The sequence below is a fragment of the Zonotrichia albicollis genome, chromosome 4 (genome assembly GCF_047830755.1).
Source record: "Zonotrichia albicollis isolate bZonAlb1 chromosome 4, bZonAlb1.hap1, whole genome shotgun sequence".
NCBI lineage: Eukaryota > Metazoa > Chordata > Aves > Passeriformes > Passerellidae > Zonotrichia > Zonotrichia albicollis.
Genome location: NC_133822.1, coordinates 2,010,067 through 2,038,028, shown reverse-complemented (window position 1 = coordinate 2,038,028; position 27,962 = coordinate 2,010,067). Strand labels below are relative to the sequence as shown.

Below are 27,962 nucleotides of genomic sequence, written 5' to 3'. Positions count from 1 at the left end.
GGATCCCTCCCTGCTCCAGGGAACATTCCCAGCTCTCCTGGATCCCTCCCTGCTCCAGGGAACATTCCCAGCTCTCCCTGGATCCCTCCCTGCTCCAGGGAACATTCCCAGCTCTCCCTGGAGCCTTCCCTGCTCCAGGGAACATTCCCAGCTCTCCCAGCCTGGCTCCAGCCCTGCAGCAGCTCCATGGATCCCTCTGGATTTGCTCCAGCCGCCCCTGATGATCCCCATTCTCTCAGGAGCTTTATAAACACAGAACAACTCTCACAAATTTCTTAGGACACTCCAAACTCCCTCAGCAGGACGGGATCTGCATCCCAAGGATGTTTTCCTTGCTTGCATTTGGAGTAAAATCCCATTTATCCTCATGGGAAGGGAACAGCAGATTCCAAAGGCAGGGAAGGAGCAGCTCCCACACCCCAGAGGTGCCAAGGAGGGATGGAGCCACTTTTCCTGCCACTTTTCCTGCCAGTTTTCCTGCCAGTTTTCCTGCTAGCAGCAGCAGGAATCACAAATTTCCACCTGGAACAGCCCAGGAGCTCCATCCCTGAGGAGCAATTCCTGGCAGGAGTTAATGGGAAGCAAAGGAACCACCGGGAAAAGTGGGATGAGCCCAAATCCACGTGTCCAGAGCAGGGCTGGACACTCACCCATGGATGAGCCTCTGCTTTGGGGTCATGGGACCATCCCAAAAAATTCCTGCTCCTCCATCCCTGGATTTCAGCTTTTCCCTTTCCAGAGTTCATTTGGATAAATCCCCCTCATCTCCACATGGATAAACCCACAATGGCTTCATTTTCCTCCCTGAAATTCTGTCCTTTTTTTTCTATTTTTCCCCTTCCTTTTTTGCAGGAATATTTTTCCCCTCTCCCTTTTATTTACATTTTTCTCTTCCCTCCTTTTTTTCCCCTTCCCTCTTTTCCTTCCTTTTTTTAATTTTTTTATTTTATTTTATTATTTTTTTTTAGTTTTTGTTTTTTTCCTGCCAGCACCAAATCATTCCTCGAGGAAGCAGCAGCCTCCAAAATTTTCTTGGAAGTGCCTCATTCCCTGGAACAGGAAACAGCCAAAATCACAGAGGAATTACGGAATTAATGGAATTTCATTACCCCAGGCAATTTCCCAGCAAATGGGATCCATCCCAAACCTCAGCCAGGTCTTGGCAGCCTCTGGAATCTCTGGAATTGCCTCCAGGAGGATCTGTGGAGCTTTTTAGAGCCATTCCCAGGGAAATGAGCAGTGATGCCATCCCAGGGTGGCACCTTTGGGAGATTTTCCTTCCTTTATCCCAAAAATCTGGGAGATTTTCCCTTCTTTATCCCAAAAATTCCACCCTATCCTTCATCCCTCTTTTATCCTTTTTTCCCTCATCCTTTTCCAGTAAAGAATTCCAGTTTTTATTGACTCAAAATTAGGTTTTTTTTTCCCCTTGTGAGCCAGAAATTTGCTGGGTTCTCTATCCATGAGGTGGAATTATCCCGTGGTTTGTTAAAATGCGGGAATACAGGATGAACATCCCTGAAAACCTCACCAGGCTGCACTCAGCAACATTCCCTGGGAGTTTAGGATTTATTTTGCCTGCTTAAACCACCTAAAAATCCATTAAATTATTGGGAAAAAAAAATTAAAATATAATAAAAAATTTAAATGCATAAATATAAATAAATATATAAAATATATACATATATAAATACATATAAATATATTTATATTTATATATAAGTATATATAATTTTTTTTTTAAAGGGAATATCCCTAAATAACTGCACCACATCCTGATTTTTCCTTCTCCTTCTTATGCTCCTGAAAGCTCTCAGGACATTTATGGCCAATAAATTCAAATTTCTACTTTCAGATCCAAATATTCCCCAAATATTTGCCTCAGGAAATAATTGCTGGGAATATTGTCCACAGGAATATTCTCATTTTTCCAATGGATCATTTCCTAGAGTTGCTAGGGAAAAGCAGGAACAATTTAGGAGCCAGGTCAGGAATTATTTGCTTTACCTTGTGTGCATTAAATTCCAAATTATCACCGGGGGGCTGATTAACATATGGCCCTTAATTGGCATTAATTGATGGTTTTTCCAATTGGATGCAATAAACACGGAGTTGCCTGGGAATGGCTGGAGCAGGGAGGGATTTTTAGCCCAATTTTGGAATATTTTAGGTTTGATTGCTTTGAAACGGCCGCGGATTCGTGGCCTGGCCATAAACTGGGAAACGGAACCATGGAATTCTTAAGGTTGGGAAAGGCAATTTTGGTTTATTGGTGTTAATATTGTTATTTTGTAATTAAAAATTCATGGAATGGGGTTGGGATAGATCCTAAAGCCCACCCAGTTCCATGGGCAGGGAAACCTTCCAGCATCCCAGGTTCTCCCAAGCCCCATCCAGCCTCACCTTGGGCACTTCCAGGGATGGGGAATCCACAATTCCTCCAGGAAACCTTTCCCAGGATCCCCCCATTCCCTGGGTAAGGAATTTTTTCCTCCCACCCCATCCAGTTCTCCCCTCTGTTGCTGTTAAACCATTCCCTGTCCGTGCATCAGGCGCTGCGTTTCCCTTCCCGCAGGAAAACGGGAATTCCGACGGCGGCTCCGCCATCCCGAGGCACAGATCCAGGAGATCCCACCCCGTCAGGATCCCATTCCTGAGCCATCCCTGTGATCCAGGAGGAAGCAATTCCCCATCCCTGGAGGCTCCACCGCCAGCTCATCCCCCCGGTGCTCCGGGAGCTCGGGAATTCCCGTTGGGATCCACGGTGAGCAATGGAAGTGGGTCCTCATTTTCCCACCTGGGCAAAGACACGGCCAACGTGGAAATTTAGGGATAAATATCCATGAATAAAGCAGGAACCATTTTTCATGGGCAAACAGATCCTTCTCCATGAATTTATCCAGGGAAGTGAGGGAACAGAATAATCTGGTTTTTTGGGGAAAACAGAACAATTGGAATCCCCTTGGAATGTCGAAGATATTTCCCTGTGGGGTTGGTGATAAACCTGCCCGTTCCTGACACACCTGGACATTCCAGGGATCTTTAACACAAGATCCCAGAAATAGGGGGTGGGAAGTTGATTTTTATAAAATTTATAAAAAATTATTTATTTATATATATATATATATATATATATATATATATATATATATAAATAATTTTATATATATATATATATAAAATTAATTTATAAAAAAATTTTTATAAAATTTTTAATTTAAAAATTTCCAATTTCCAAGTTGATTTTTATAAAATTTATAAAAAATTATTTATATATATATATATTTATATATATATAAATAAATCATTATATATATATATATATATATATATATATATATATATATATATAATTAATTTATAAAAAAATTTTTATAAAATTTTTAATTTAAAAATTTCCAATTTTTATAAAATTTTTAATTTAAAAATTTCCATCCTATTCCCAGGAGTTAAGGATGGAAATTCAGGGTGATTTTCCCGTGAATTTCTTTGAAAGCAGGGAGTGCCCCTGACCCTGCATTCCCAGGAGGAATGAGCTGAGCTCATCCACGCCTTCTCCAGAAATTCCAGGGTTAAAGTGGGACACCTGGGCCATTCCAAAAGCCTGGAATTGCTCAGGAATTGCTCAGGAATTGCTCAGGAATTCCTCAGGAATTTCTCAGGAATTGCTTGGTCCTGGCGGCTCCCAGATGTCCCATCCAGGCTGGAGGAGATGGGGAGCCTGGAGCCACCCCAAATCCACCCAGGAACCATCCAAAGGATCCTGGTGATCCCTGGAAAACCCCTGGAATTCCCTCTGGGATTTCCCATCCCATTCCTCAGAGGTCTCTTTTCCATGGCTCAAGGAAAAGGTTTTTCCAGCTGCTCTCACACTTCCCTCTTCTCCTTTTGAATCCAAGGCGTATCCAGGCCCTCATCATCCAAGGAGAATTCAGGTATGGAATTCTGTCTGTCCTGCTCTTATCCCAGGGAGGAGGCAGCTGCTCCTTCCTCCCATCCCATCCCATCCCATCCCATCCCATCCCATCCCATCCCATCCCATCCCATCCCATCCATCTCATGGGATCCCATGGATCCAATCCCATTAATCCTATCCCATCCCATCCCATCCCATGGATCCCATCCCAAGGATCTCATTCCACGGATCCCATCCCACCCCATCCCAAGGATCCCATCCCATGGATCCCATCCCATCCCAAGGATCCTATCCCACGGATCCCATCCCAAGGATCCCATCCCATCCCATGGATCCCATCCCATCCCATCCCATCCCATCCCATCCCATCCCATCCCATCCCATCCCATCCCATCCCAAGGATCCCACCCCATCCCATGGATCCCATCCCATGTCATGGTTCCGATCCCATCCCACAGATCCCACCCCATCCCAAGGATTCTATCCCACAGATCCCATCCCAAGGATCCCACCCCATGGATCCCACCCCATCCCAAGGATCCCATCCCATGTCATGGATCCTATGGATCCCATCCCATCCCATGGATCCCATCCCACAGATCCCACCCCATGGATACCATTCCATCCCATGGATTCCATCCCATCGATCCCATCCCATCCCATCCCATCCCATCCCATCCCATCCCATCCCATCCCATCCATCTCATGGGATCCCATGGATCCAATCCCATTAATCCCATCCCATCCCATGGATCCCACCCCATGGATCCCATCCCACGGATCCCATCCTACCCCATCCCAAGAATCCTATCCCACGTATCCCATCCCATCCCAAGGATCCTGTCCCACGGATCCCATCCCAAGGATCCCATCCCATGGATCCCATCCCATCCCACCCCATCCCATCACATGTCATGGTTCCGATCCCATCCCACAGATCCCATCCCATCCCAAGGATTCTATCCCACAGATCCCATCCCAAGGATCCCATCCCATGGATCCCCACCCCATCCCAAGGATCCCATCTCATGTCATGGATCCTATGGATCCCATCCCATTCCATCCCATGGATCCCATCCCATGGATCCCATCCCATCCCATCCCATCCATCTCATGGGATCCCATGGATCCAATCCCATTAATCCTATCCCATCCCATGGATCCCACCCCACGGATCCCATCCCATCCCATCCCATGGATCCCATGGATCCTATCCCAAGGATCCCATCCCACAGATCCCATCCCACAGATCCCATCCCATCCCAAGGATCCTATCCCAAGGATCCCATCCCAAGGATCCCATCCCATGGATCCCACCCCATCCCATGGATCCCATCCCATGTCATGGATCCTATGGATCCCATCCCATCCCATGGATCCCATCCCACAGATCCCACCCCATGGATACCATTCCATCCCATGGATTCCATCCCATCGATCCCATCCCATCCCATCCCATGGATCCCATCCCATCCCATGGATCCCATCCCATCCCATCCCATCCCATCCCATCCCATCCCATCCCATCCCATCCCATCCCATCCCATCCATCTCATGGGATCCCATGGATCCAATCCCATTAATCCTATCCCATCCCATGGATCCCACCCCATGGATCCCATCCCAAGGATCCCATCCCAAGGATCCCATCCCATCCCACCCCATCCCATCCCATGTCATGGTTCCGATCCCATCCCACAGATCCCATCCCATATCAAGGATTCTATCCCACAGATCCCATCCCAAGGATCCCATCCCATGGATCCCACCCCATCCCAAGGATCCCTTCCCATGTCATGGATCCTATGGATCCCATCCCATCCCATCCCATCCCATCCCATCCCATCCCATCCCATCCCATCCCATCCCATCCCATCCCATGGATCCCATCCCAGAGATCCCACCCCATGGATCCCATCCTATCCCATCCCATCTCATCCCATCCCACTGATCCAATCCCATCCCATCCCATCCCATCCCATCCCATCCCATCCCATCCCATCCCATCCCATTCCATCCCATTCATCCAATCCCATCCCATCCCAAGGATCCCATCCCACAGATCCCATCCCATCCCATCCCATCCCATCCCATCCCATGGATCCTATCCCAAGGATCCCACAGATCCCATCCCATCCCGGTGCCTTTTTCCTTGCAGAAGGAGGGAAGTGGCCCAGCAGATCCCTCCTCCCCTGGCCCCAAGGTCAGTGCTTTTATCCCACATTTTAATGCACATTCCCGGGATAATGATCCATTTTCCCAGAGCTGTCTCACTTTGGAAACTGAGGAATCACAGGGAAAAAAAATCAGGAATATCGAGATGAAATCGGCAGTTCTGCCATTGGTGATGAGCAGAAATTCCAAGGTGGAATCTTTCATCTTCCACAGCTGATCCAAACATGGGATTTGTGTTTTGGGAATCCTCAATCCGTTTGGGATTCCTCCTGTGTCTCCTTCAAATTCATGGAATTCTTCAACACCCGCAATATCCTGGGATAGGGAAACCCTGGATTTGTCCTTTTCTCCAGGATTTGTGCTTTTCCCTCTGCATTCCCACTGCACAGGAGAATTCCCAATCCGTTGGGGGAATGTGGGTGGTGGAATTCAGGGATTCCTCCATGGATATTTGCCAAAAACTGGAGCAGGAATGGGATCAAACACATTACCTGCTGCAAAGAGGGAAGGGAGAATTCCTTGGAATAATGAATTTCTGGGATTGATTTTTTTGGGGGGGATTTGTTGCTTTCCAGGGAGAAATGGGAGCTCCTGGATTCCATGGAGACAAAGGAGAAAAGGTAGGGGTGGGGTTTTCCTGATCCTCTAAAACCAGAATTCCCTGTGCTGAGAGGGTCTGGAAAGGGAAAGGCAGTTGGGAATCCAATTATGGAGAGGACAATCAATGGAAATGGGATTGGCACATTCCCATCTTTATCCCCAAACCTTCCTGGTTTTGTTTTTTTTTTTCCTAAATTCCAGCAGTTTCCCACATATCTGCCATGCTCAGGAGGAAATCCAAAATTTAAAGGTTGGATTTAGTGATTTTTGAGGAGTTTTTCTGTCTAAATGATGGAATTATTCTGTCCTACAAATCCAAAAATTCAAGCAGTGCAAAGAGGGAAGGGAAAACTCCTTGAATAATGAAATTTTGGGATTGATTTTTTTGGGGGATTTGTTGTTTTCCAGGGAGAAATGGGAGCTCCTGGATTCCATGGAGACAAAGGAGAAAAGGTAGGGGTGGGGTTTTCCTGATCCTCCAAAACCAGAATTCCCTGTGCTGAGAGGGTCTGGAAAGGGAAAGGCAGTTGGGAATCCAATTATGGAGAGGACAATCAATGGAAATGGGATTGGCACATTCCCACCTTTATCCCAAAACCTTCCTGGTTTGGTTTTTTTTTCCTAAATTCCATCAGTTTCCCACATATCTGCCATGCTCAGGAGGAAATCCAAAATTTAAAGGTTGGATTTAGTGATTTTTGAGGAGTTTTCCTACCTAAATGATGGAATTATTCTGTCCTACAAATCCAAAAATTCAAGCAGTGCAAAGAGGGAAGGGAAAGCTCCTTGAATAATGAAATTTTGGGATTGATTTTTTTTTTGGGGATTTGTTGTTTTCCAGGGAGAAATGGGAGCTCCTGGAGCCCGTGGAGACAAAGGAGAAAAGGTAGGAATGGGATTTTCCAGCCTGATCCTTTGAAATTCCAGCAGTTCCCCACACATCTGCCACATCCAGGAGGAAATCCAAAAGGTCAAAGTTGGATTTAGTGATTTTTGAGGAATTTTCCAGCCTAAATGATGGAATTGTTGCGTTCTATGACGCCGAAAATTCAAGGGGGGTCCCCAATGTTCATTTTCTGCTGGATAAGAGAACTAAAAGATGGGATGGACAAGGAAATTCCAGCCCTGCAATGGAAAAAAATGCCACAAAAAACCTCATTTCATGGACACTTTGGGCAGTGAAAATTTATAGGGAGCAAATGGCAGATCCAGGGGGATGGGACACGGAATTCCAGGAGAAAAGAGAGGGTTGGGAAAAGGCAGAATCCCACGGGGAATTTTGGATGGAACCCTGGGAGAAAAGGAGGGAAGTGGCTGGAAAGGGAATTTTGTCTTGCAGGGACAGCCTGGGGACGTGGGAGAACCTGGAGAGAAGGTGAGTGCTGGGATTGGCTCCAAAGTTTCTTTGGGAATCTCCTCCAAGAGCAGCCTGGCTGGGGCTGGATCCAATCCCAGCCCTGGAATATCAATGGATTAAATCCAGGGAATTACAGAGCTGCTGTCCAGCAAGACTAATGATGGCAAACCAAAAATATTGGCATTAAAAAAATTTATTTATTAATTTTATTATTTTATTTATTTTAATAGTTATTTGTTTGATATTCTATTATTATTTATTATTTATTATTATGTATTATGTATTATGTATTATGTATTATGTATTATGTATTATGTATTATTTATTATTTTTATTTATTATTTATTTTTTATTTTTTATTTTTTATTTTTTATTTTTTATTTTTTATTATTTTATTACTAATTATTAATTCTTTCTGATGAAGCTCTTTTTTTCTAATTATTTATTATTAATAAATAATTAGACAAAAATATCTTCATCAGAAATATTTATTATGGAGAAGCTGAAACTCCCAAGACAGGACAGAGCAGTGCGTGATACCGAAGTAATTAGATTAATTTAAATTAATTATTTTGGTGTTTGAAAAGAATTAATTTATTTTTAAAGCAATTCGTTCTTATTTTATAATAATTTTTATAATACTTATTTTATGTAACATTTCTTATTTTATAATTATTTTTTTAAGCAATTATCTTAAAATTAGCCAAAAAATCCAATAATTGAATAGAGATTGATGTCACTCACCCAGACACAACCTGAGGGGGCGTTTGATCTCCCCTCTCATCCCATCACTGAATTCCCTGGAATTAGGGCGTTTTCCCAGCTTTTTCCCTACATTCCATGCAGAGAATCCCTGGAAATCTCTTGCTCAGGGGTGACAATTCCACGACCTCGGAATCCTCTCTTTATTCCCAGGGCACCAAAGGAGAGCGAGGGGAAGGAGGTCAGAAGGTAAAGGACAAAGCCAGGGGGGGCTTTTCCTCCTTTTCCCAAATCCCACATTCCCAGCTCGGGATCAGCGTCCAGGGCACCTCCTCAGGTGTGGCTGGGGACCAGGAGGAGATTCCAGGAGGATCCATGGGCAGGACACCTTGGGAATGAGTCTGACCCAGAATCATGGGATAACATTCCCGGGAATATTCCAGGACACCTTGGGAATGAGTCATGCCAGGGAATGTGTCTGACCCAGAATCATGGGATAACATTCCCTTGGGAGTCATGAATGCCAGGGAATGTGTTTGACCCAGAATCATGGGATAACATTCCCAGGAATATTCCAGGATGATCCCATGGACAGGACACCTTGGGAATGAGTCATGAATGCCAGGGAATGTGTTTGACCCAGAATCCTGGGATAATGTTCCTGGGAATATTCCAGGAGGATCAAATGGATAGAACACCTTGGGAATGAGTCATGAATGCCAGGGAATGTGTTTGACCCAAAACCCTGGGATAACATTCCCAGGAATATTCCAAGATGATCCCATGGACAGGACACCTTGGGAATGAGTCTCACCCAGAATCCTGGGATAACGTTCCCAGGATATTCCATGAGGATCACAGGGATAGGACATCTTGGGAATGAGTCATGCCAGGGAATGTGTTTGACCCCGAATCCTGGGATAACATTCCCAGGAATATTCCAGGAGGATCAAATGGACAGGACACCTTGGGAATGAGTCTCACCCAGAATCCTGGGATAACATTCCCAGGAATATTCCATGAGGATCACATGGACAGGACACCTTGGGAAGTAATGGCAGGGAATGAGTCTGATCCATAATCCTGGGATAATGTTCCCTGGAATATTCCAGGAGGAACAAATGGATAGAACACCTTGGGAATGAGTCATGAATGCCAGGGAATGTGTCTGACCCAGAATCATGGGATAACATTCCCGGGAATATTCCAGGAGGATCAAATGGACAGGACACCTTGGGAATGTGTCTCACCCAGAATCCTGGGATAACATTCCTGGGAATATTCCAGGATGATCCCATGGACAGGACACCTTGAGAATGAGTCATGTCAGGGAATGTGTTTGACCCAGAATCCTGGGATAACATTCCCAGGAATATTCCAGGATGATCCCATGGACAGGACACATTGGGAATGAGTCATGAATGCCAGGGAATGTGTTTGACCCTGAATCCTGGGATAACGTTCCCAGGAATATTCCAGGAGTTTCACATGGACAGGACGCCTTGGGAGTCATGCCAGGGAATGTGTCTGACCCAGAATCCTGGGATAACATTCCCAGGAATATTCCAGGAGGATCAAATGGACAGGACACCTTGGGAATGAGTCATGCCAGGGAATGTGTTTGACTCATAATCCTGGGATAACATTCCCAGGAATATTCCAGGATGATCCCATGGACAGGACACCTTGGGAATGAGTCTGACCCAGAATCATGGGATAATGTTCCCTGGAATATTCCATGAGGATCACAGGGATAGGACAGCTTGGGAATGAGTCATGTCAGGGAATGTGTTTGACCCAGAATCCTGGGATAACATTCCCTGGAATATTCCAGGAGGATGAAATGGACAGGACACCTTGGGAATGGCTCATGAATGCCAGGGAATGTGTCTCACCCAGAATCCTGGGATAACGTTCCTAGGAATATTCCAGGAGGACCACATGGACAGGACATCTTGGGAGTAATGCCAGGGAATGTGTCTGACCCAGAATCCTGGGATAACATTCCCAGGAATATTCCATGAGGATCACATGGACAGGACACCTTGGGAATGAGTCATGAATGCCAGGGAATGTGTTTGACCCCGAATCCTGGGATAACATTCCCAGGAATATTCCAAGAGGATCCATGGGCAGGACACCTTGGGAATGTGTCTGACCCAGAATCATGGGATACCATTCCTGGGAATATTCCAGGAGGATCACATGGGCAGGGCACCTTGGGAGTAATGCCAGGGAATGAGTCTGATCCATAATCCTGGGATAACATTCCAAGGAATATTCCAGGAGGACCTCAGGGACAGGACACCTTGGGAATGAGTCTGACCCAGAATCATGGGATAATGTTCCCGGGAATATTCCAGGAGGATCCATGGGCAGGACACCTTGGGAATGAGTCTGACCCAGAATCATGGGATAACATTCCCAGGAATATTCCAGGAGGATCAAATGGATAGAACACCTTAGGAATGAGTCATGAATGGCAGGGAATGTGTCTGACCCAGAATCCTGGGATAACATTCCCAGGAATATTCCAGGAGGATCAAATGGATAGAACACCTTGGGAATGTGTCTCACCCAGAATCCTGGGATAACATTCCCGGGAATATTCCAGGAGGATCAAATGGATAGAACACCTTGGGAATGAGTCTGACCCAGAATCATGGGATAACGTTCCCAGGAATATTCCAAGAGGATCACATGGGCAGGACACCTTGGGAGTCATTCCAGGGAATGATTCTGACCCAGAATCCTGGGATAACATTCCTGGGAATATTCCAGGATGATCCCATGGACAGGACACCTTGGGAGTCATGCCAGGGAATGAGTCTGACCCAGAATCCTGGGATAACATTCCCGGGAATATTCCAGGAGGATCACATGGACAGGACACCTTGGGAATGAGTCATGACAGGGAATGTGTCTGACCCAAAATCATGGGATAACATTCCCGGGAATATTCCAGGATGATCAAATGGATAGAACACCTTGGGAATGAGTCATGCATGCCAGGGAATGAGTCTGACCCAGAATCATGGGATAACATTCCCTGGAATATTCCAGGAGGATCAAATGGACAGGACACCTTGGGAATGATTCTGACCCAGAATCATGGGATAACATTCCCGGGAATATTCCAGGAGGATCAAATGGACAGGACACCTTGGGAATGTGTCTCACCCAGAATCCTGGGATAACATTGCTGGGAATATTCCAGGATGATCCCATGGGCAGGACACCTTGGGAATGAGTCATGACAGGGAATGTTTCTGACCCAGAATCATGGGATAACATTCCCAGGAATATTCCAGGATGATCCCATGGACAGGACACCTTGGGAATGAGTCATGAATGGCAGGGAATGTGTCTGACCCAGAATCATGGGATAACATTCCCAGGAATATTCCAGGAGGATCAAATGGACAGGACACCTTGGGAATGAGTCTGACCCAGAATCATGGGATAACATTCCCAGGAATATTCCAGGAGGATCAAATGGACAGGACACCTTGGGAATGAGCCTGACCCAAAATCCTGGGATAACGTTCCTGGGAATATTCCAGGAGGATCACATGGAGAGGACATCTTTGGAATGAGTCATGAATGCCAGGGAATGTGTCTGACCCAGAATCATGGGATAACATTCCCTGGAATATTCCAGGATGATCCCATGGACAGGACACCTTGGGAATGAGTCATGACAGGGAATGTGTCTGACCCAGAATCATGGGATAACATTCCCAGGAATATTCCAGGAGGATCAAATGGACAGGACACCTTGGGAATGTGTCTCACCCAGAATCCTGGGATAACATTCCCAGGAATATTCCAGGATGATCCCATGGACAGGACACCTTGGGAATGAGTCATGCCAAGGAATGAGTCTGACCCAGAATCCTGGGATAACATTCCCAGGAATATTCCAAGAGGACCACATGAACAGGACACCTTGGGAGTAATGCCAGGGAATGTGTCTGACCCAGAATCCTGGGATAACATTCCCAGGAATATTCCAGGAGGATCAAATGGATAGAACACCTTGGGAATGAGTCATGAATGCCAGGGAACGTGTTTGACCCAGAACCCTGGGATAACATTCCCAGGAACATTCCAAGAGGATCCCAGGGACAGGACACCTTGGGAGTCATGCCAGGGAATGTGTCTGACCCAGAATCCTGGGATAACATTCCCAGGAATATTCCAGCTCCCTCTTTTCCAGAGCTGCTTCCCAGCAGCTTTGTCTCATCCAGAGGAGATGAGGGCTCTGCAGGAGCCCTCGGAAAGGGATCATTCCAGGAATTCTGTGGGATTTCAGTTGAATCTCCACAGAGCAGCAGGAACCAAACTCTCCCTGTGCTGGGTTTACACTGGAAGGAGAATTCCTGATTTTTCCTGACTTCCCTTTCACAGGGAGAGCCTGGAGTTGGGTTCAGAGGTCCCATTGGCCAGGCTGGAGCACCTGGATTTAAGGTAAGGTTGGAATTTCACTTGGAATTTTTTATTCCCTGGGTTTTTCCTCTTTGCCATCCTGGTTTTCCACGGCTGGGTGTGGAGCACAGAAGTGGCTGCAAAGAGAAAGCACCAAAATCATCCTGGGAAGAAAATGCATCCCAAAATTCAGTGACAATTTCTCCAGCCCTTGGATCTCCTCATGGATCAGGACTGGAATATCCCAAATTCCATGCACTGGTCATGGGAATTCAAGGAGACATCCCAGACTTTCTCCAGGATCCCCAGCAAATCCTACCCAATATCCCAATTCCAGAGGGAGATCCTGAGGGAGATCCTGAGGATAAATACGGAGAGAAAAGGCATCCCAAAATTTGGTGATCATTTCTCCAGCCCTTGGATCTCCTCATGGATCAGGACTGGAATGTCCCAAATTCCATGCACTGCTCGTGGGAATTCAAGGAGACATCCCAGATTATCTCCAGGATCCCCAGCAAATCCCACCCAGTATCCCAATTCCAGAGGGAGATCCTGAGGATAAATATGGAGAGAAAAGACATCCCAAAATTTGGTGATCATTTCTCCAGCCCTTGGATCTCCTCATGGATCAGAACTGGAATGTCCCAGACTCCATGCACTGGTCATGGGAATTCAAGGAGACATCCCAGATTATCTCCAGGAGCTCCAGCAAATCCCACCCAATATCCCAATTCCAGAGGGAGATCCTGAGGGAGAGGAGGATAAATACGGAAAGAAAGAACATCCCAAAATTTGGTGATAATTTCTCCAACCCTTTTATCTCCTCATGGATCAAGACTGGAAGTGGTGTCCCAAATTCCATGCACTGGTCGTGGGAATTCAAGGAGACATCCCAGACATTCTCCAGGAGCTCCAGCAAATCCCACCCAATATCCCAATTCCAGAGGGAGATCCTGAGGATAAATATGGAGAGAAAAGACATCCCAAAATTTGGTGATCATTTCTCCAGCCCTTGGATCTCCTCATGGATCAGGACTGGAATGTCCCAAATTCTGTGCACTGATCATGGGAATTCAAGGAGACATCCCAGATTTTCTCTGGGATCCCCAGCAAATCCCACCCAGTATCCCAATTCCAGAGGGAGATCCTGAGGGAGAGGAGGATAAATACAAAAAGAAAGGACATCCCAAAATTTGGTGATCATTTCTCCAGCCCTTGGATCTCCTCATGGATCAGGACCGGAATGTCCCAAAATCTGTGCACTGGTCATGGGAATTCAAGGAGATATCCCAGATTTTCTTTGGGATCCCCAGCAAATCCCACCCAATATCCCAATTCCAGAGGGAGATCCTGAGGGAGATCCTGAGGATAAATACGGAAAGAAAGGACACCCCAATATTTGGTGATCATTTCTCCAGCCCTTGGATCTCCTCATGGATCAGGACTGGAATGTCCCAAATTCCATGCACTGGTCGTGGGAATTCAAGGAGACATCCCAGATTTTCTCCAGGAGCTCCAGCAAATCCCACCCAATATCCCAATTCCAGAGGGAGATCCTGAGGGAGAGGAGGATAAATACAAAAAGAAAGGACATCCCAAAATTTGGTGATCATTTCTCCAGCCCTTGGATCTCCTCATGGGTCAGGACTGGAATGTCCCAGACTCCATGCACTGGTCATGGGAATTCAAATAGACATCCCAAATTTTCTCCGGGATCCCCAGCAAATCCCACCCAATATCCCAATTCCTGGTGATTCCCTCTCCAGGGCGAGCCAGGGGCCCCAGGACCTCCAGGAGCTCAGGGCATCCAAGGAATCCGCGGCAACGCCGGCACTCCCGGATCCCAGGGGGACAGAGGGGCTCCGGGCGTGCCCGGAATTCCGGGACAGAAGGTGAGGGGACACCGTGGGCTGTGTTTGTCACCTCCATGGTGACCGCAGGGAGCAAACCCCTGTGGGCCAAACCCCCACAATTCCAGGTTTTCCTGAGCCTGGAGGCTGTCAGGGAAGTGGGAACAAATCCCAGTTGGGAAAGGAAAGGTACTGGGAATGATTGGAATGATGGGGTGATCGTCAGGTTCCAAAAGAAAACAGTGGAGCTCCCAGGAAATTGTTCTTCCTGGGAATTCAATGGTGGGACTGGGAAGGAGTGGCAGCTGGAATTTTGGGGTCATTAATCCCTGGGAACAGAGGGAGGAATCCCAGAATCCCAGCTTGGGAAAGCCCTCCAAATCCATGGGGTCCAAGCTGTGAGTGCCACATCCAGGAATTCCTTGGACACCTCCAGGGATGGGGACTCCGAACCTCCCTGGGCAGCCCCTGCCAAGGCCTGACCCCCTTTTCCATGAGGAAATTCCTGCCATGAGGAAATTCCTGCCGGTGCAGGGAACCCTCAGATCACCAGCTCCTGCTTTTGTCTGGATCAGGGAAGTTGGGACCTTTCCCATCCGTGTGTTCTCCTCTCAAAGGATTTTGTTTTCCAGGGGGATCGTGGGAGGAGAGGCCGGAGTGGATCTGCTGGGCCCATGGGACCACCAGGATCCCCAGGAAAAGAGGTGGATTCATATTCCCTGTGCCTTTTGGGAGGGAGGGATGGATGGATGGATGATGGATGGATGGATGGATGGATGGATGGATGGACGGATGGATGATGGATGGATGGATGGATGGATGGATGGATGATGGATGGATGATGGATGGATGATGGATGGATGGATGGATGGATGGATGGATGGATGGATGGATGGAGGATGGATGGATGATGGATGGATGGATGATGGATGGATGATGGATGGATGGATGGATGGATGATGGATGGATGGATGATGGATGATGGATGGATGGATGGATGGATGGATGGATGGATGGATGGATGGATGGATGGATGATGGATGGATGGATGGATGGATGGATGGGATCCATGGATGGATGGATGGATGATGGATGGATGGATTGATGGATGATGGATGGATGGATGGATGATGGATGGATGGATGGATGGATGATGGATGGATGATGGATGGATGGATGATGGATGGATGGATGGATGATGGATGGATGGATGGATGATGGATGGATGGATGGATGGATGGGATCCATGGATGGATGGATGGATGATGGATGGATGGATGGATGGATGGATGATGGATGGATGGATGATGGATGGATGGATGGATGGATGATGGATGGATGGATGGATGGATGGATGGATGGATGGATGGATGATGGATGGATGGATGGATGGATGGATGGATGGATGGATGGATGAGGGATCTGGGCTGGATGGGCTTCAATCCCCTGGGAATGTTGGGTTTGGAGAGCACTGAGCACTTCCAAAGCAAATCCTCCCTTTTATTTTGTTCTCCTTCTCCCGCAGGGAATTCCTGGGACACCTGGACCCAAAGGCAACAAGGTCAGTGCCCCCTTCCCAGGAAAGTCATGAGCAGAAATCCTGGGATGAGAATGGGACAAATCCCTGTCTTCTCCTGGCTCCTCATCCCTGAGCCCATCCTGCTTCATCCCATTCCACCCTCGCTCCCTTCCTCCCACGGTTCCTTCCGGAGAGAACAGCAGAAAATCCATGGAATTGTGTCTCCTGAGTCTTCCTGGGACTTCAATCCTGGCCAAACTAACCAGGAATTGTGTGGTGGGATTTCCCTGCTCCCGGTGACACCTCTGGAATTCTCTGTTTTCCAGGGAGAAGCCGGCGTTGGAGCCGCCGGCCCCAGAGGTCCCCATGGATTCCCTGGCCCTCGGGTAAATAAATAAATAAATATTCCGTAAATATTCCAGGCTTGGATTCCTGCGGCCTCCAGCCCCCTTTGGCGCCAGCTTTGTCCATCACTTGTCCCCCACCCATCCTAGAAATTCCTGAAGGGTTTCAGGCAGCAAAATTCCCTTTTCATTCCCATCCCAGTTCCCTATCCCTGAGGAGTTTTGGTCTTGTTCCAGCAAAGACGAAGTCGGAATTGGAGGCCGTGTTTAAATTTGCTGCTCCTGTGGCTCTCCCACAAAAAAAAAAAATCGGGATTTTATGGCCTAATCCTTTGGGATGCTTTGGGATGAGGCCCCTGAGGAAAAACCCTCAACAGCTGTGGGTAAACCTCGCTGGAGCTTCATTATCCAAAGGAAATGATGGAATAATGTTTCTGCTCTTCCGACTTCCAGCATAAATCTAAATCCCAGCATCCCAGGTTGTGTTGGCTTTATGTGGGAGACCTAAATTTGGCCTCAGTTGTTTGGAATTTGGGCAATTCCTGAGGTTGAAAGGCAGCTCCTGTAGGGTCGGCTCAAGGAGGTTCCATGGGCCCTCCAGTGCAGCTCTTCCATCCCAATCCATAAGAACAGCCGGATGGAGGGAAAAGGAGGTTGGACGGGAATTCTGGGGATGGGAATTCTGCCTGCCCCATTCCCAGTGGGATGGTCGGTGGGTTTGGGGTCCCCCGTGTGCCTCACTCCCCGTTTCCGTCCCCCAGGGTGATGAGGGCATCGTGGGAATGCGGGGTCCCCCCGGAATGATGGTGAGTGCTCCGAGATTCCCGGAAAACCACGGATCCACGGCCATGAGAGAAAAAAATATGGGATTCTTCCAAAGGGAAATTAAAGATTTGGGAACCTGAATTCCAGTGGGAATCCTATGAGTTCCTTACTGTCCTTGTCCCTTTGGGTGGCTCATCCCAAGGTTTGGAAGCTCTCCTGGAATATCCATCCCTGCCTGCTGTTGTCTGGAATTTCAGGAATTTCAGGGCAGGAATTTCAGGCTCTTCTTCCTCTGGAGGGGGCTGAGTAGGGGGAGACACAAATGGCAGCTGGAATTTGGATAAACTATTTATTAAACTAATTTATTAAACAAACTAATTTATTAAACAAACTAATTATTAAATAATCATTATTTAATAATTATTAATTATTATGCTTTTAATTTATTTATTTTTTTTATTTATTATTTATTATTTATTAGTTTTTCATGGAATGAAAGGAAGAGGATTTTTTAATAAGGACACAGAGCAATGGGAAATGGGGGAATGGCTTTAAACTGGAATGGGGCAGGGATAAATGGGATGTTGGGAAGAAATTCTTCCCTATGAGGCTGGGGAGGTCCTGGCACAGAATTCCCAGAAAAATTGTGGGTGCCCAATCCCTGGGAGTGTCCAAGGCCAGGTTGGACAAGGCTTGGAGCACCCTGGGATAGTGGAAGGTGTCCCTGCAGATGGAAATTCCCACCTTCCTGCATATTCCCGGGAATTCAGCAAACAGGGGTGACCACGTTTGGCTTTTCCCTCCCCAAATTTGCTTCCCATCCCGGCTTGGCCTCCACAGGATCCGGAGATCCCACGGGATCAAGGATCCACCTCCACCTTGGAGGAACCTCTTGGAGCAACCCAGATTTTCCTCGGTGCTGAGGGTCCAAAAATCCCGGTGGGATTCTCAAAATGAGGGAATTTGGCTGAATTTATCCCCCTGCTGTGCTGGTTCTTCCAGCAGATTTTCCACGCTGGAGCCCATCCCTGGAAGCAGCTCTGCCTTTGGATGGAGGCTGCTCTGTCCCAACTTCCCATATTCCCAATTTCCTCCTGGTTTTTGTGGATCCTCACGTATTTTTTGTGTTTTTTCCCAGGGTCCAAAAGGCTTCCCAGGCATGAAAGGCCAAAGAGTAAGAACTGATCTTATCTAAAACTCTTATCTGCAATTCTTATCTACATCTTTTATCTTCTCCACACGGTGTCCTGGTATTGTGGGGAGCAGCTGCCCTTGTAAACCAGTGGGAATCATCCCAAATCTCCTGGGAATGGGCTGGGAGAGCCCCTGGATGAGGTTTTGGGAATAATCCCTGGATCTCCTGGGAATGGACTGGGAGAGCTCCTGGATCAGGCTTTGGGAATCATCCCAGATTTCCTGGGAATAGATTGGGAGAGCCCCTGGATCAGGCTTTGGGAATAATCCCAGATCTCCTGGGAATGGACTGGGAGAGCCCCTGGATCGGCCTTAGGGAATTATCCCAGGATATCCTTGGAAAGGACTGGGAGAGTTCCTGGATCAGGCTTTGGGAATAATTCCAGATCTCCTGGGAATGGACTGGGAGAGCCCCTGGATCAGGCTTTGGGAATTATCCCAGAATATCCTGGGAATAGATTGGGAAAGCAACTGGATTAGGCTTTGGGAATCATCCCAGATCTCCTGGGAATGGCCTGGGAGAGCCCCTGGATATCCTGGGAGAGCCCTTGGATCAGGCTTTGGGAATAATCCTTGGATATCCGGGGAAAGAACTGGGAGAGTCCCAGGATCTCCTGGGAATGGACTGGGAGAGTCCCCAGATCAGGCTTTGGGAATTATCCCAGATTTCCTGGGAATTGGCCTGGGAGAGCCCCTGGATCAGCCTTAGGGAATTATCCCAGGATATCCTTGGAAAGGACTGGGAGAGCCCCTGGATCAGCCTTTGGGAATAATTCCAGATCTCCTGGAAATGGACTGGGAGAGCCCCTGGATCTCCTGGGAATCGGCTGGGAGAGCCCCTGGATCAGGCTTTGGGAATTATCCCAGGATATCCTGGGAATAGATTGGGAAAGCAACTGGATTAGGCTTTGGGAATTATCCCAGATCTCCTGGGAATGGACTGGGAGAGCCCCTGGATCGGCCTTAGGGAATTATGCCAGGATATCCTGGGAATGGACTGGGAGAGCCCCTGGATCAGGCTTTGGGAATAATCCTTGGATATCTGGGGAAAGAACTGGGAGAGTCCCAGGATATCCTGGGAATGGACTGGGAGAGTCCCCAGATCAGGATTTGGGAATAATTCCAGATTTCCTGGGAATGGACTGGGAGAGCCCCTGGATCAGGCTTTGGGAATAATTCCAGATTTCCTGGGAATGGACTGGGAGAGTCCCTGGATCAGGCTTTGGGAATTATCCCAGGATATCCTGGGAATTCACTGGGAGAGCCCCTGGATCAGCCTCGTGCTCTGCACTCCAGCTCCTATTCCATACAGATTCCATTAAAAGGTTTGAGGGAGAAATTTGGGAAATCCTTCATTTTTAGGATGGAGGTGGTGGATCCCATTGGGATGGGAAATCCAGCAGCAAATCCCACATTGTGCTGAGCATGGAGTCAGGAAAACCCCACCTCAGTCCCCTGGGGATTTATTCATTGCCTAAAATCCATAAATTTGGGTTTTCCACAACATTTCATGGAGAGCTGAGGGTTTTCCAGAGTGTCCAGAGGATCTGACTTCCAGCTCCAGGAATTTTCAGTGGCTTGGAGTGGGAATCAACGGCCTGAGCAACACAAAAGGGAATAAAAAAAGGGAATAATTCTCTTATTTTTTATTTCTTTTCCTGTTTTTAGGGTGATCGGGGACTTCTGGGACCAAAGGGAGAACGAGTAAGGACATTCCAGATTTTTTTGGGGGTTTTCCTTTCTCTGCGTGGCTCCCAGAAAATCCTGGATCCATCCTCTCCTTGCTGTGCCTGTGAAACTGAGAGGAGACAACACCTGGATTCTCCCCCCTCCTTTTTGGGGGTCTCCACCACTTTAAATCAATTTTTTTTTATTCCATCCTCACACTGGAAACATCTCTGGGAGCTGAGTTTTATGGGATGGATTTGATGGGATCCTACAAAGCACAAAAAAAAACAAAAAAAAAAAGAAAAAAAAAAAGAGAAAGTAATTTTGGGAACAATTTGCTGGGGCACAAAAATCCTGAATTAAGACAGGGAGAAAATTCCCCCTGATTTTTGGAATGAGCAGCTGACCCCAGAGCCAACCTTAATTTCCAGCAGCCCGAGCTGGCTCCTGACAGGTAATGGGAAAATAACTCCTCAAGTGCTGCTGGAAAAATGCTCAGAAACCGCTGAACCCGTGCCCGGCGTTTTGTTAAGTCCCTTCCTGGCCGGAATGGCTGGTTGGAAAATGAGGTTTTGGAAAAAGCTCCGTGATGATGCCGCCCTCGAGTCACGCAATATTCCGTGATTAAGGCCCATTTGTCTCCGAGGAAGCTCCTCTGGAAAGGAACTCGCCCCGGAGACCAATCAATTCTTAATTTGCTTCGTGAGGAGGCCTCGGAATTCTTCCCAGGCCAGAGGAATGTGGGATGAGTTTTCCAAAGGATGCCTCTGTAAAAGATGAGGTGGAATCGGAGATAAAACTGGAGCAGGAGGGGAAAAACTGGCTTGGGTTTGTTCCACCTGATTCCAGCTTTATTTTCCATCTCATTCTCCCTGGATAAGAATAATTCCATGGATGCCAGGGTTGGATTGAGCTGCAGGATTTTCCCTTCTGTTCCCAAAATTTGTTGAGCCCCATCCTGGCTCTGTTGGAGAGCTGGGAAGCAGGAATGTGTATGAAACCAGAATTTGGGAATGGTCCTGTGGTGAGGTCCTGGCTCTGTTGGAGAATTGGGAAGCAGGAATGTGTATGAAACCAGAATTTGGGAATGGTCCTGTGGTGAAGTCCTGGCTCTGTTGGAGAGCTGGGAAGCAGGAATGTGTATGAAACCAGAATTTGGGAATGGTCCTGTGGTGAAGTCCTGGCTCTGTTGGAGAGCTGGGAAGCAGGAATGTGTATGAAACCAGAATTTGGGAATGGTCCTGTGGTGAGGTCCTGGCTTTTTTGGAGAGCTGGGAAGCAGGAATGTGTATGAAACCAGAATTTGGGAATGGTCCTGTGGTGAGGTCCTCGCTTTTTTGGAGAGTTGGGAAGCAGGAATGTGTATGAAACCAGAATTTGGGAATGGTCCTGTGGTGAGGGTTGGGACAGAGTCCAAAAAGTGTCGGATTTTTGGGAATATTGATGGATGTGGAGTTGGTAAAACCCCAGCAAGGCAGAATCACCCAGATCGGGAATCTTTGCACTGAAGGGAGTTGAGTGGAGGGAATTTTTTCCGAAGGCAACGCAGCTTCCCACACAACTATCCCTCCTCCAGAGCAGAGACATTCCTTGGAAAAACAGCATTCCATGCCCTGAGGAGCGTGGCAGGGGTGTGCCCATGGGGTTCCTGTGTCCCTGTGGCACCCAGGGGTGACACTTTGGGGGTGTCACCCCCCCAAACCTCCGTCTGAGGGGTGATCCTGGTGCCATTCCACCATCCAGGGCACCATGGACAGCTCCATTCCCTGCCTGAGGCTGCTTCCCACGGCTGGGAAGAGCTGGGAATCCTGATCCCAACACCCTGAGTGACAAAGCCACGCGTCACTCGTGGAATCTGTCCCAGCACTGGGATCAGGGAATGATCCCTTGTCCCTTTCCATCTGGGATAACACCAGCAGGCTCCAGCATTTTTAGGGTCAGGAGGGCACTGGGAAACCTCAGGATTTGGGATTTTCTGGGCACATTCATGACTCAGCTTTTAATGAAGGGTGATTAACCTAACAATTAACAACATCGTTAATCACGGCATTGACAAAGCCAGAGGTCACTTGTGGAATCTGTCCCAGCACTGGGATCAGGGAATGATCCATTGTCCCTTTCCATCTGGGAGAAATGTGCTGGGATAACACCAGCGGGCTCCAATGTTTTAGGGCCAGGAGGGCACTGGGAAACCTCAGGATCTGGGGTTTTCTGGGCACATTTATGACCCAGCTTTTAATGAAGGGTGATTAACCCTAATAATTAACATCATCGTTAATCACGGCATTGACAAAGCCACAGGTCACTCATGGAATCTGTCCCAGCACTGGAATCAGGGAATGATCCCGATGTCCCTTTCCACTGGGATAACACCAGCGGGCTCCAGCATTTTTAGGGCCAGGAGGGCACCGGGAAACCTCAGGATTTGGAGTTTGCTGGGCACGCTCATAATCCAAGTTTTAATGAAGGGTGATTAACCCTAACAATTACCGTCATTGTTAATCACCACATTCCTAGTGGGATTCTCTGAGTGACAAAGCCACGTGTCACTCGTGGGATCTGTCCCAGCACTGGGATCAGGGAACGATCCTGTTGTCCCTTTTCACTGGGATAACACCAGCGGGCTCCAGCATTTTTAGGGCCAGGAGGGCACCAGGAAACATCAGGATTTGAGGTTTTCTCAGCATGTTCATGATCAGGCTTTTAATGAAGGGTGATTAACCCTAACAATTAACATTTTTGTTAATCACTGCATTACCAGTGGGATTCTCTGAGTGACAAAGCCACAGGTCACTCATGGAATCTGTCCCAGCACTGGGATCAGGGAATGATCCCGATGTCCCTTTCCATCCAGGAGAAATGTGCTGGAATAACACCAATGGGCTCCAATGTTTTAGGGACAGAAGGGCACTGGGAAACCTCAGGATCTGGAGTTTGCTGGGCACGCTCATAATCCAAGTTTTAATGAAGGGTGATTAACCCTAACAATTAACGTCATTGTTAATCACCACATTCCCAGTGGGATTCTCTGAGTGACAAAGCCACGTGTCACTCACGGGATCTGTCCCAGCACTGGGATCAGGGAATGATCCCGTTGTCCCTTTCCACTGGGATAACACCAGCAGGCTCCAGCATTTTTAGGGACAGGAGGGCACCGGGAAACCTCAGGATTTGGGGTTTTCTGGGCATGTTCATGACCCAGCTTTTAATGAAGGGTGATTAACCCTAACAATTAACACCATTGTTAATCACGGCATTGACAAAGCCACAGGTCACTCGTGGAATCTGTCCCAGCACTGGGATCAGGGAATGATCCCGTTGTCCCTTTCCACTGGGATAACACCAGCGGGCTCCAATGATTTTAGGAACAGGAGGGCACTGGGAAACCTCAGGATTTGGGGTTTTCTGGGCACATTTATGACCCAGCTTTTAATGAAGGGAAAGTAACCCTAACAATTAACATCATCGTTAATCACTGCATTGACAAAGCCACGTGTCACTCGTGGAATCTGTCCCAGCACTGGGATCAGGGAATGATCCCAATGTCCCTTTCCACTGGGATAACACCAGCAGGCTCCAACGATTTTAGGGACAGGAGGGCACTGGGAAACCTCAGGATTTGGGGTTTTCTCAGCATGTTCATGATCAGGCTTTTAATGAAGGGTGATTAACCCTAACAATTAACATCATCGTTAATCACTGCATTGACAAAGCCACAGGTCACTCGTGGAATCTGTCCCAGCACTGGGATCAGGGAATGATCCCGTTGTCCCTTTCCATCCAGGAGAACTGTGCTGCGATAACACCAGTGGGATCCAATATTTTTAGGGACTGGAGGTCTCTGGGAAACCTCAGGATTTGGGGTTTTCTGGGCACGTTCATGATCAGGCTTTTAATGAAGGGTGATTAACCATAACAATTAACATCATTTTTAATCACTGCATTCCCAAGGGATCCATGAGCTCCCGGTGGATCCCTTTCCCTGTCTCTCCTTTCTCCAGGGCGAATCCATGACAATTTATGGACCCCAGGGCTACAAAGGCACCAAAGGAGATCCCGTAAGTTTTGGCTTTCCAAGCTGTCCCTTCCCAGGGAAGCAGCACTTGGATCCAGCTGGATCCTTCCAGGAGAGGTGGAATGATTCAAATCCACCAATTCCTGGTTTTCCTTTCAGGGTGAGCAGGGGCTGCCAGGTTTTGATGGAGACAAAGGCGAGAAGGGAGAGGACGGACCCGTAGGAGAAAAGGTGGGAACTTCCCAAAGTTCCTGTGAGGAAGGGACTGGGGGTGGTGGAAGGAATTCCCAGAAAAATTATGGATACCCCTGGATCTCTGGAACAGAATTCCCAGAAGAATTGTGGCTACCCCATCCTTGGAAGTGTCCTAGGCCAGGCTGGATGAGACTTGGAGCAGCCTGGGATCATGGAGGGTGTCCCGTGGAGGGCTGGGATTGGAACTGGGTGATCTTTAAAGTCCCTTCCATCCCAAACCATCCTGGAATTCTCAGGCCACACCCAGCTCTGGCACCGACAGGGAGAGGAAGGGGCTGGGAAGGGGCTTGGGGACCCCAGACAGGTCCCATTCCTCAGGTGTCCCACTGGGAAAAGCCACCATTCCATTCCCACACCCCTGTCACTGTAGGACACGAAAGGACACAAGCACACACTGCTGCTCTCAAGGTGAAGGAAAAAAGGGAAATTTAATTTCCAACTCCAACATTTATAGACTTCCAAAAGTGACAGTGGGCTGGAGGGTGACAGTGCCACCTCTCCAATGACACTGGGCAAACCAACAGCACATCAGATTTCTCCTCCTCCATAAAAGAATGCAAAACAATGAGTTATTTACAGAAGGTGTGTGAGAGAGTTTGTTACAAGAATGTCAACATCAGAAAGCTTCCCAGACAGATCCCATTCCTCAGGTGTCCCACTGGGAAAAGCCACCATTCCATTCCCACACCCCTGTCACTACAGGACACGAAAGGACACAAGCACACACCGCTGCTCTCAAGGTGAAGGAAAAAAGGGAAATTTAATTTCTGACTCCAATATTTATAGATTTCCAAAAGTGACAGTGGGCTGGAGGGTGACAGTGCCACCTCTCCAATGACACTGGGCAAACCAACAGCCCATCAGATTTCTTCTCCTCCATAAAAGAGTGCAAAACAATGAATTATTTACAGAAAGTGAGAGTTTGTTACAAGAATGTCAACATCAGAAAGCTTAGAAAATATTAAAAAATCAGGGTGGCTTTCCCCCTCTCCCTCCAGGAGCCGTCCCTGCTCCTGGAGCCTCTGGAATGCTCTTGGTAAGGCTTGGGTGGCTCCGGTGTCCCTGTTTGTCCGGTTTATCTCGGCTGTTTGAGGGGCCTGGGATGGCCCGGGGTGGCCTTGGGGCAGCCCGCGTATCGAAGGACGAGAAGAGGCTTCAGTTCTTCTTTCGGTTTTTATGTTTATTAATTGTTTATCTAAAAGATTTTCTTTCAGCCGAACAGAGCTCTGCTCAGCAGCCAGCCATGAGCACACTGTGCTGCCCTCCGGGGCAGCCACCTATCTTTATACCCATTGTTACGTGTACAATATTTATCATTTTTCCCCAATACCATTTATTCTTATAACTCGGTGCACTTTCAGTAATAACCAATCCAAAGGTGCCACCATCACCACAGAAGATGGAGGAGAAGAAGAAGAAGAAGAAGGACAGGACACGCCCCAATTCCTCCATCTTACTTCTCTAAACCCCCCTGTACAGAAATCCTAAACCCTGTGTCTCACTCTCTAATTAACCAATCCCTTCACCATTCACCCCGGTGAAACCCTCCTGTCCTCATACAGGTGTCGTCTCCTGTGTAGGGTTAAAGTCCAGCCACCAGACACTTCTGGAACATTCCAGGACTCCCGAGCCCCCCAAGGGTGCTCTCGGTGGCTCGGCACCTCAGGACTCAGATCCTGAGATCCCACACCTGTTGTGTCCCCTGGGTGGTGGCTCCTCCTCTCCTCCTCTCCTGAGCTCATCCCAGGTCCCAACCCAGCCCTGTTTTCCTGGGAAGGAATCACGGAACCCTCCCACTCCCAGCTGAGTCACAGCTGCCGTCCCCGTGTCCTGCTCATCCCAATTTCCATCTCACGGAAATGGCTTTGGCTCCTCTGGCCTGACCCAGGGCTGAATAAATTCCTGAAGTTCCCGCAGCAGCAGTGACACATCCAGCTCCTGTTGTTTCCCACGGGAAGCTGCATCCCGGTGGGAATTGCCTGATCCAAGGTGGGCACATCCCTTGGGAAGAGGCAGATCCTGCTCGTTTCTGATCCCACTGCTCAGGTCCCCAAAGTGAAGGAAACTCTTGGAGAGTCTCCCATGTTTTTTGAAAGTCGGATGAAATTCCACGCATTTCATTTGCCCGGTTGGACTCTGATGAAAAATCCTTCATAAAAATTAATCCGTGAAAAATAACCCATTAAAATATTCCAAAAAAATAACCCGTGAAAAAAGCCCCATTAAAATGCTCCAGAAAAAAATAATCCATGAAAAATAATCTATGAAAAATAATCCATGAAAAATAATCCATGAAAAATAACCCATTAAAATGCTCCAGAAAAAATAATCCATGAAAAATAACCCATTAAAATGCTCCAGAAAAAAATAATCCATGAAAAATAATCCATTAAAAATAACCCATTAAAATGCTCCAGAAAAAATAATCCTTGAAAAATAATCCATTAAAAATAATCTATGAAAAATAACCCATTAAAATGCTCCAGAAAAAATAATCCAGGAAAAAATAACCCATTAAAATTCTCCAGAAAAAAATAATCATGAAAAAATAACCCATTAAAATTCTCCATAAAAAATAATCCATGAAAAATAACCCATTAAAATGCTCCAGGAAAAATAATCCATGAAAAATAATCCACGAAAAATAATCCATGAAAAATAACCCATTAAAATACCCATTAAAAATCCCAAACAAAATACGGTTGGACTCTGATGAAAAATCCTCCATAAAAATTAATCTGTGAAAAATAACCCATTAAAATTCTCCAGAAAAATAATCCATGAAAAATAATCCATGAAAAATAACCCATTAAAATACTCCAGAAAAAAATAATCCATGAAAAAACAACCCATTAAAATGCTCCAGAAAAAAACAATCCATGAAAAATAATCCATGAAAAATAACCCATTAAAATATTCCAGAAAAAATAATCCATTTAAAAAAAAACATTAAAATGCTCCAGAAAAAATAATCCATTAAAAATAATCCATTAAAAATAATCTATGAAAAATAACCCATTAAAATGCTCCAGAAAAAATTAATCCATGAAAAAATAACCCATTAAAATGCTCCAGAAAAAATAATCCATGAAAAATAATCCATGAAAAATAATCCATGAAAAATAACCCCCTTCCTGCCTTTTTTCCTTCAATCCCCACCACTGGAATCTTTTC

At 47.0% G+C, this 27,962-nt stretch overlaps 1 protein-coding gene across 1 annotated transcript in view; it reads left to right on the top strand.

Moving 5' to 3' along the window:
- The window catches only part of LOC102072566 (uncharacterized), a 188,983-nt gene that overhangs the window by 113,014 nt on the left and 48,007 nt on the right, over positions 1-27,962 (top strand). Inside the window, exons 52-69 of the mRNA XM_074540384.1 lie at positions 2,576-2,764; positions 3,900-3,935; positions 6,075-6,119; positions 6,667-6,711; positions 7,100-7,144; positions 7,533-7,577; positions 8,031-8,066; positions 8,964-8,999; positions 13,161-13,220; positions 14,945-15,070; positions 15,661-15,732; positions 16,554-16,589; positions 16,874-16,933; positions 17,653-17,697; positions 18,795-18,830; positions 20,519-20,554; positions 24,520-24,576; positions 24,693-24,764. Coding sequence (XP_074396485.1) covers positions 2,576-2,764; positions 3,900-3,935; positions 6,075-6,119; positions 6,667-6,711; positions 7,100-7,144; positions 7,533-7,577; positions 8,031-8,066; positions 8,964-8,999; positions 13,161-13,220; positions 14,945-15,070; positions 15,661-15,732; positions 16,554-16,589; positions 16,874-16,933; positions 17,653-17,697; positions 18,795-18,830; positions 20,519-20,554; positions 24,520-24,576; positions 24,693-24,764 — 1,077 coding nt within the window. The remainder of the gene's footprint in view (positions 1-2,575; positions 2,765-3,899; positions 3,936-6,074; positions 6,120-6,666; positions 6,712-7,099; positions 7,145-7,532; positions 7,578-8,030; positions 8,067-8,963; positions 9,000-13,160; positions 13,221-14,944; positions 15,071-15,660; positions 15,733-16,553; positions 16,590-16,873; positions 16,934-17,652; positions 17,698-18,794; positions 18,831-20,518; positions 20,555-24,519; positions 24,577-24,692; positions 24,765-27,962) is intronic.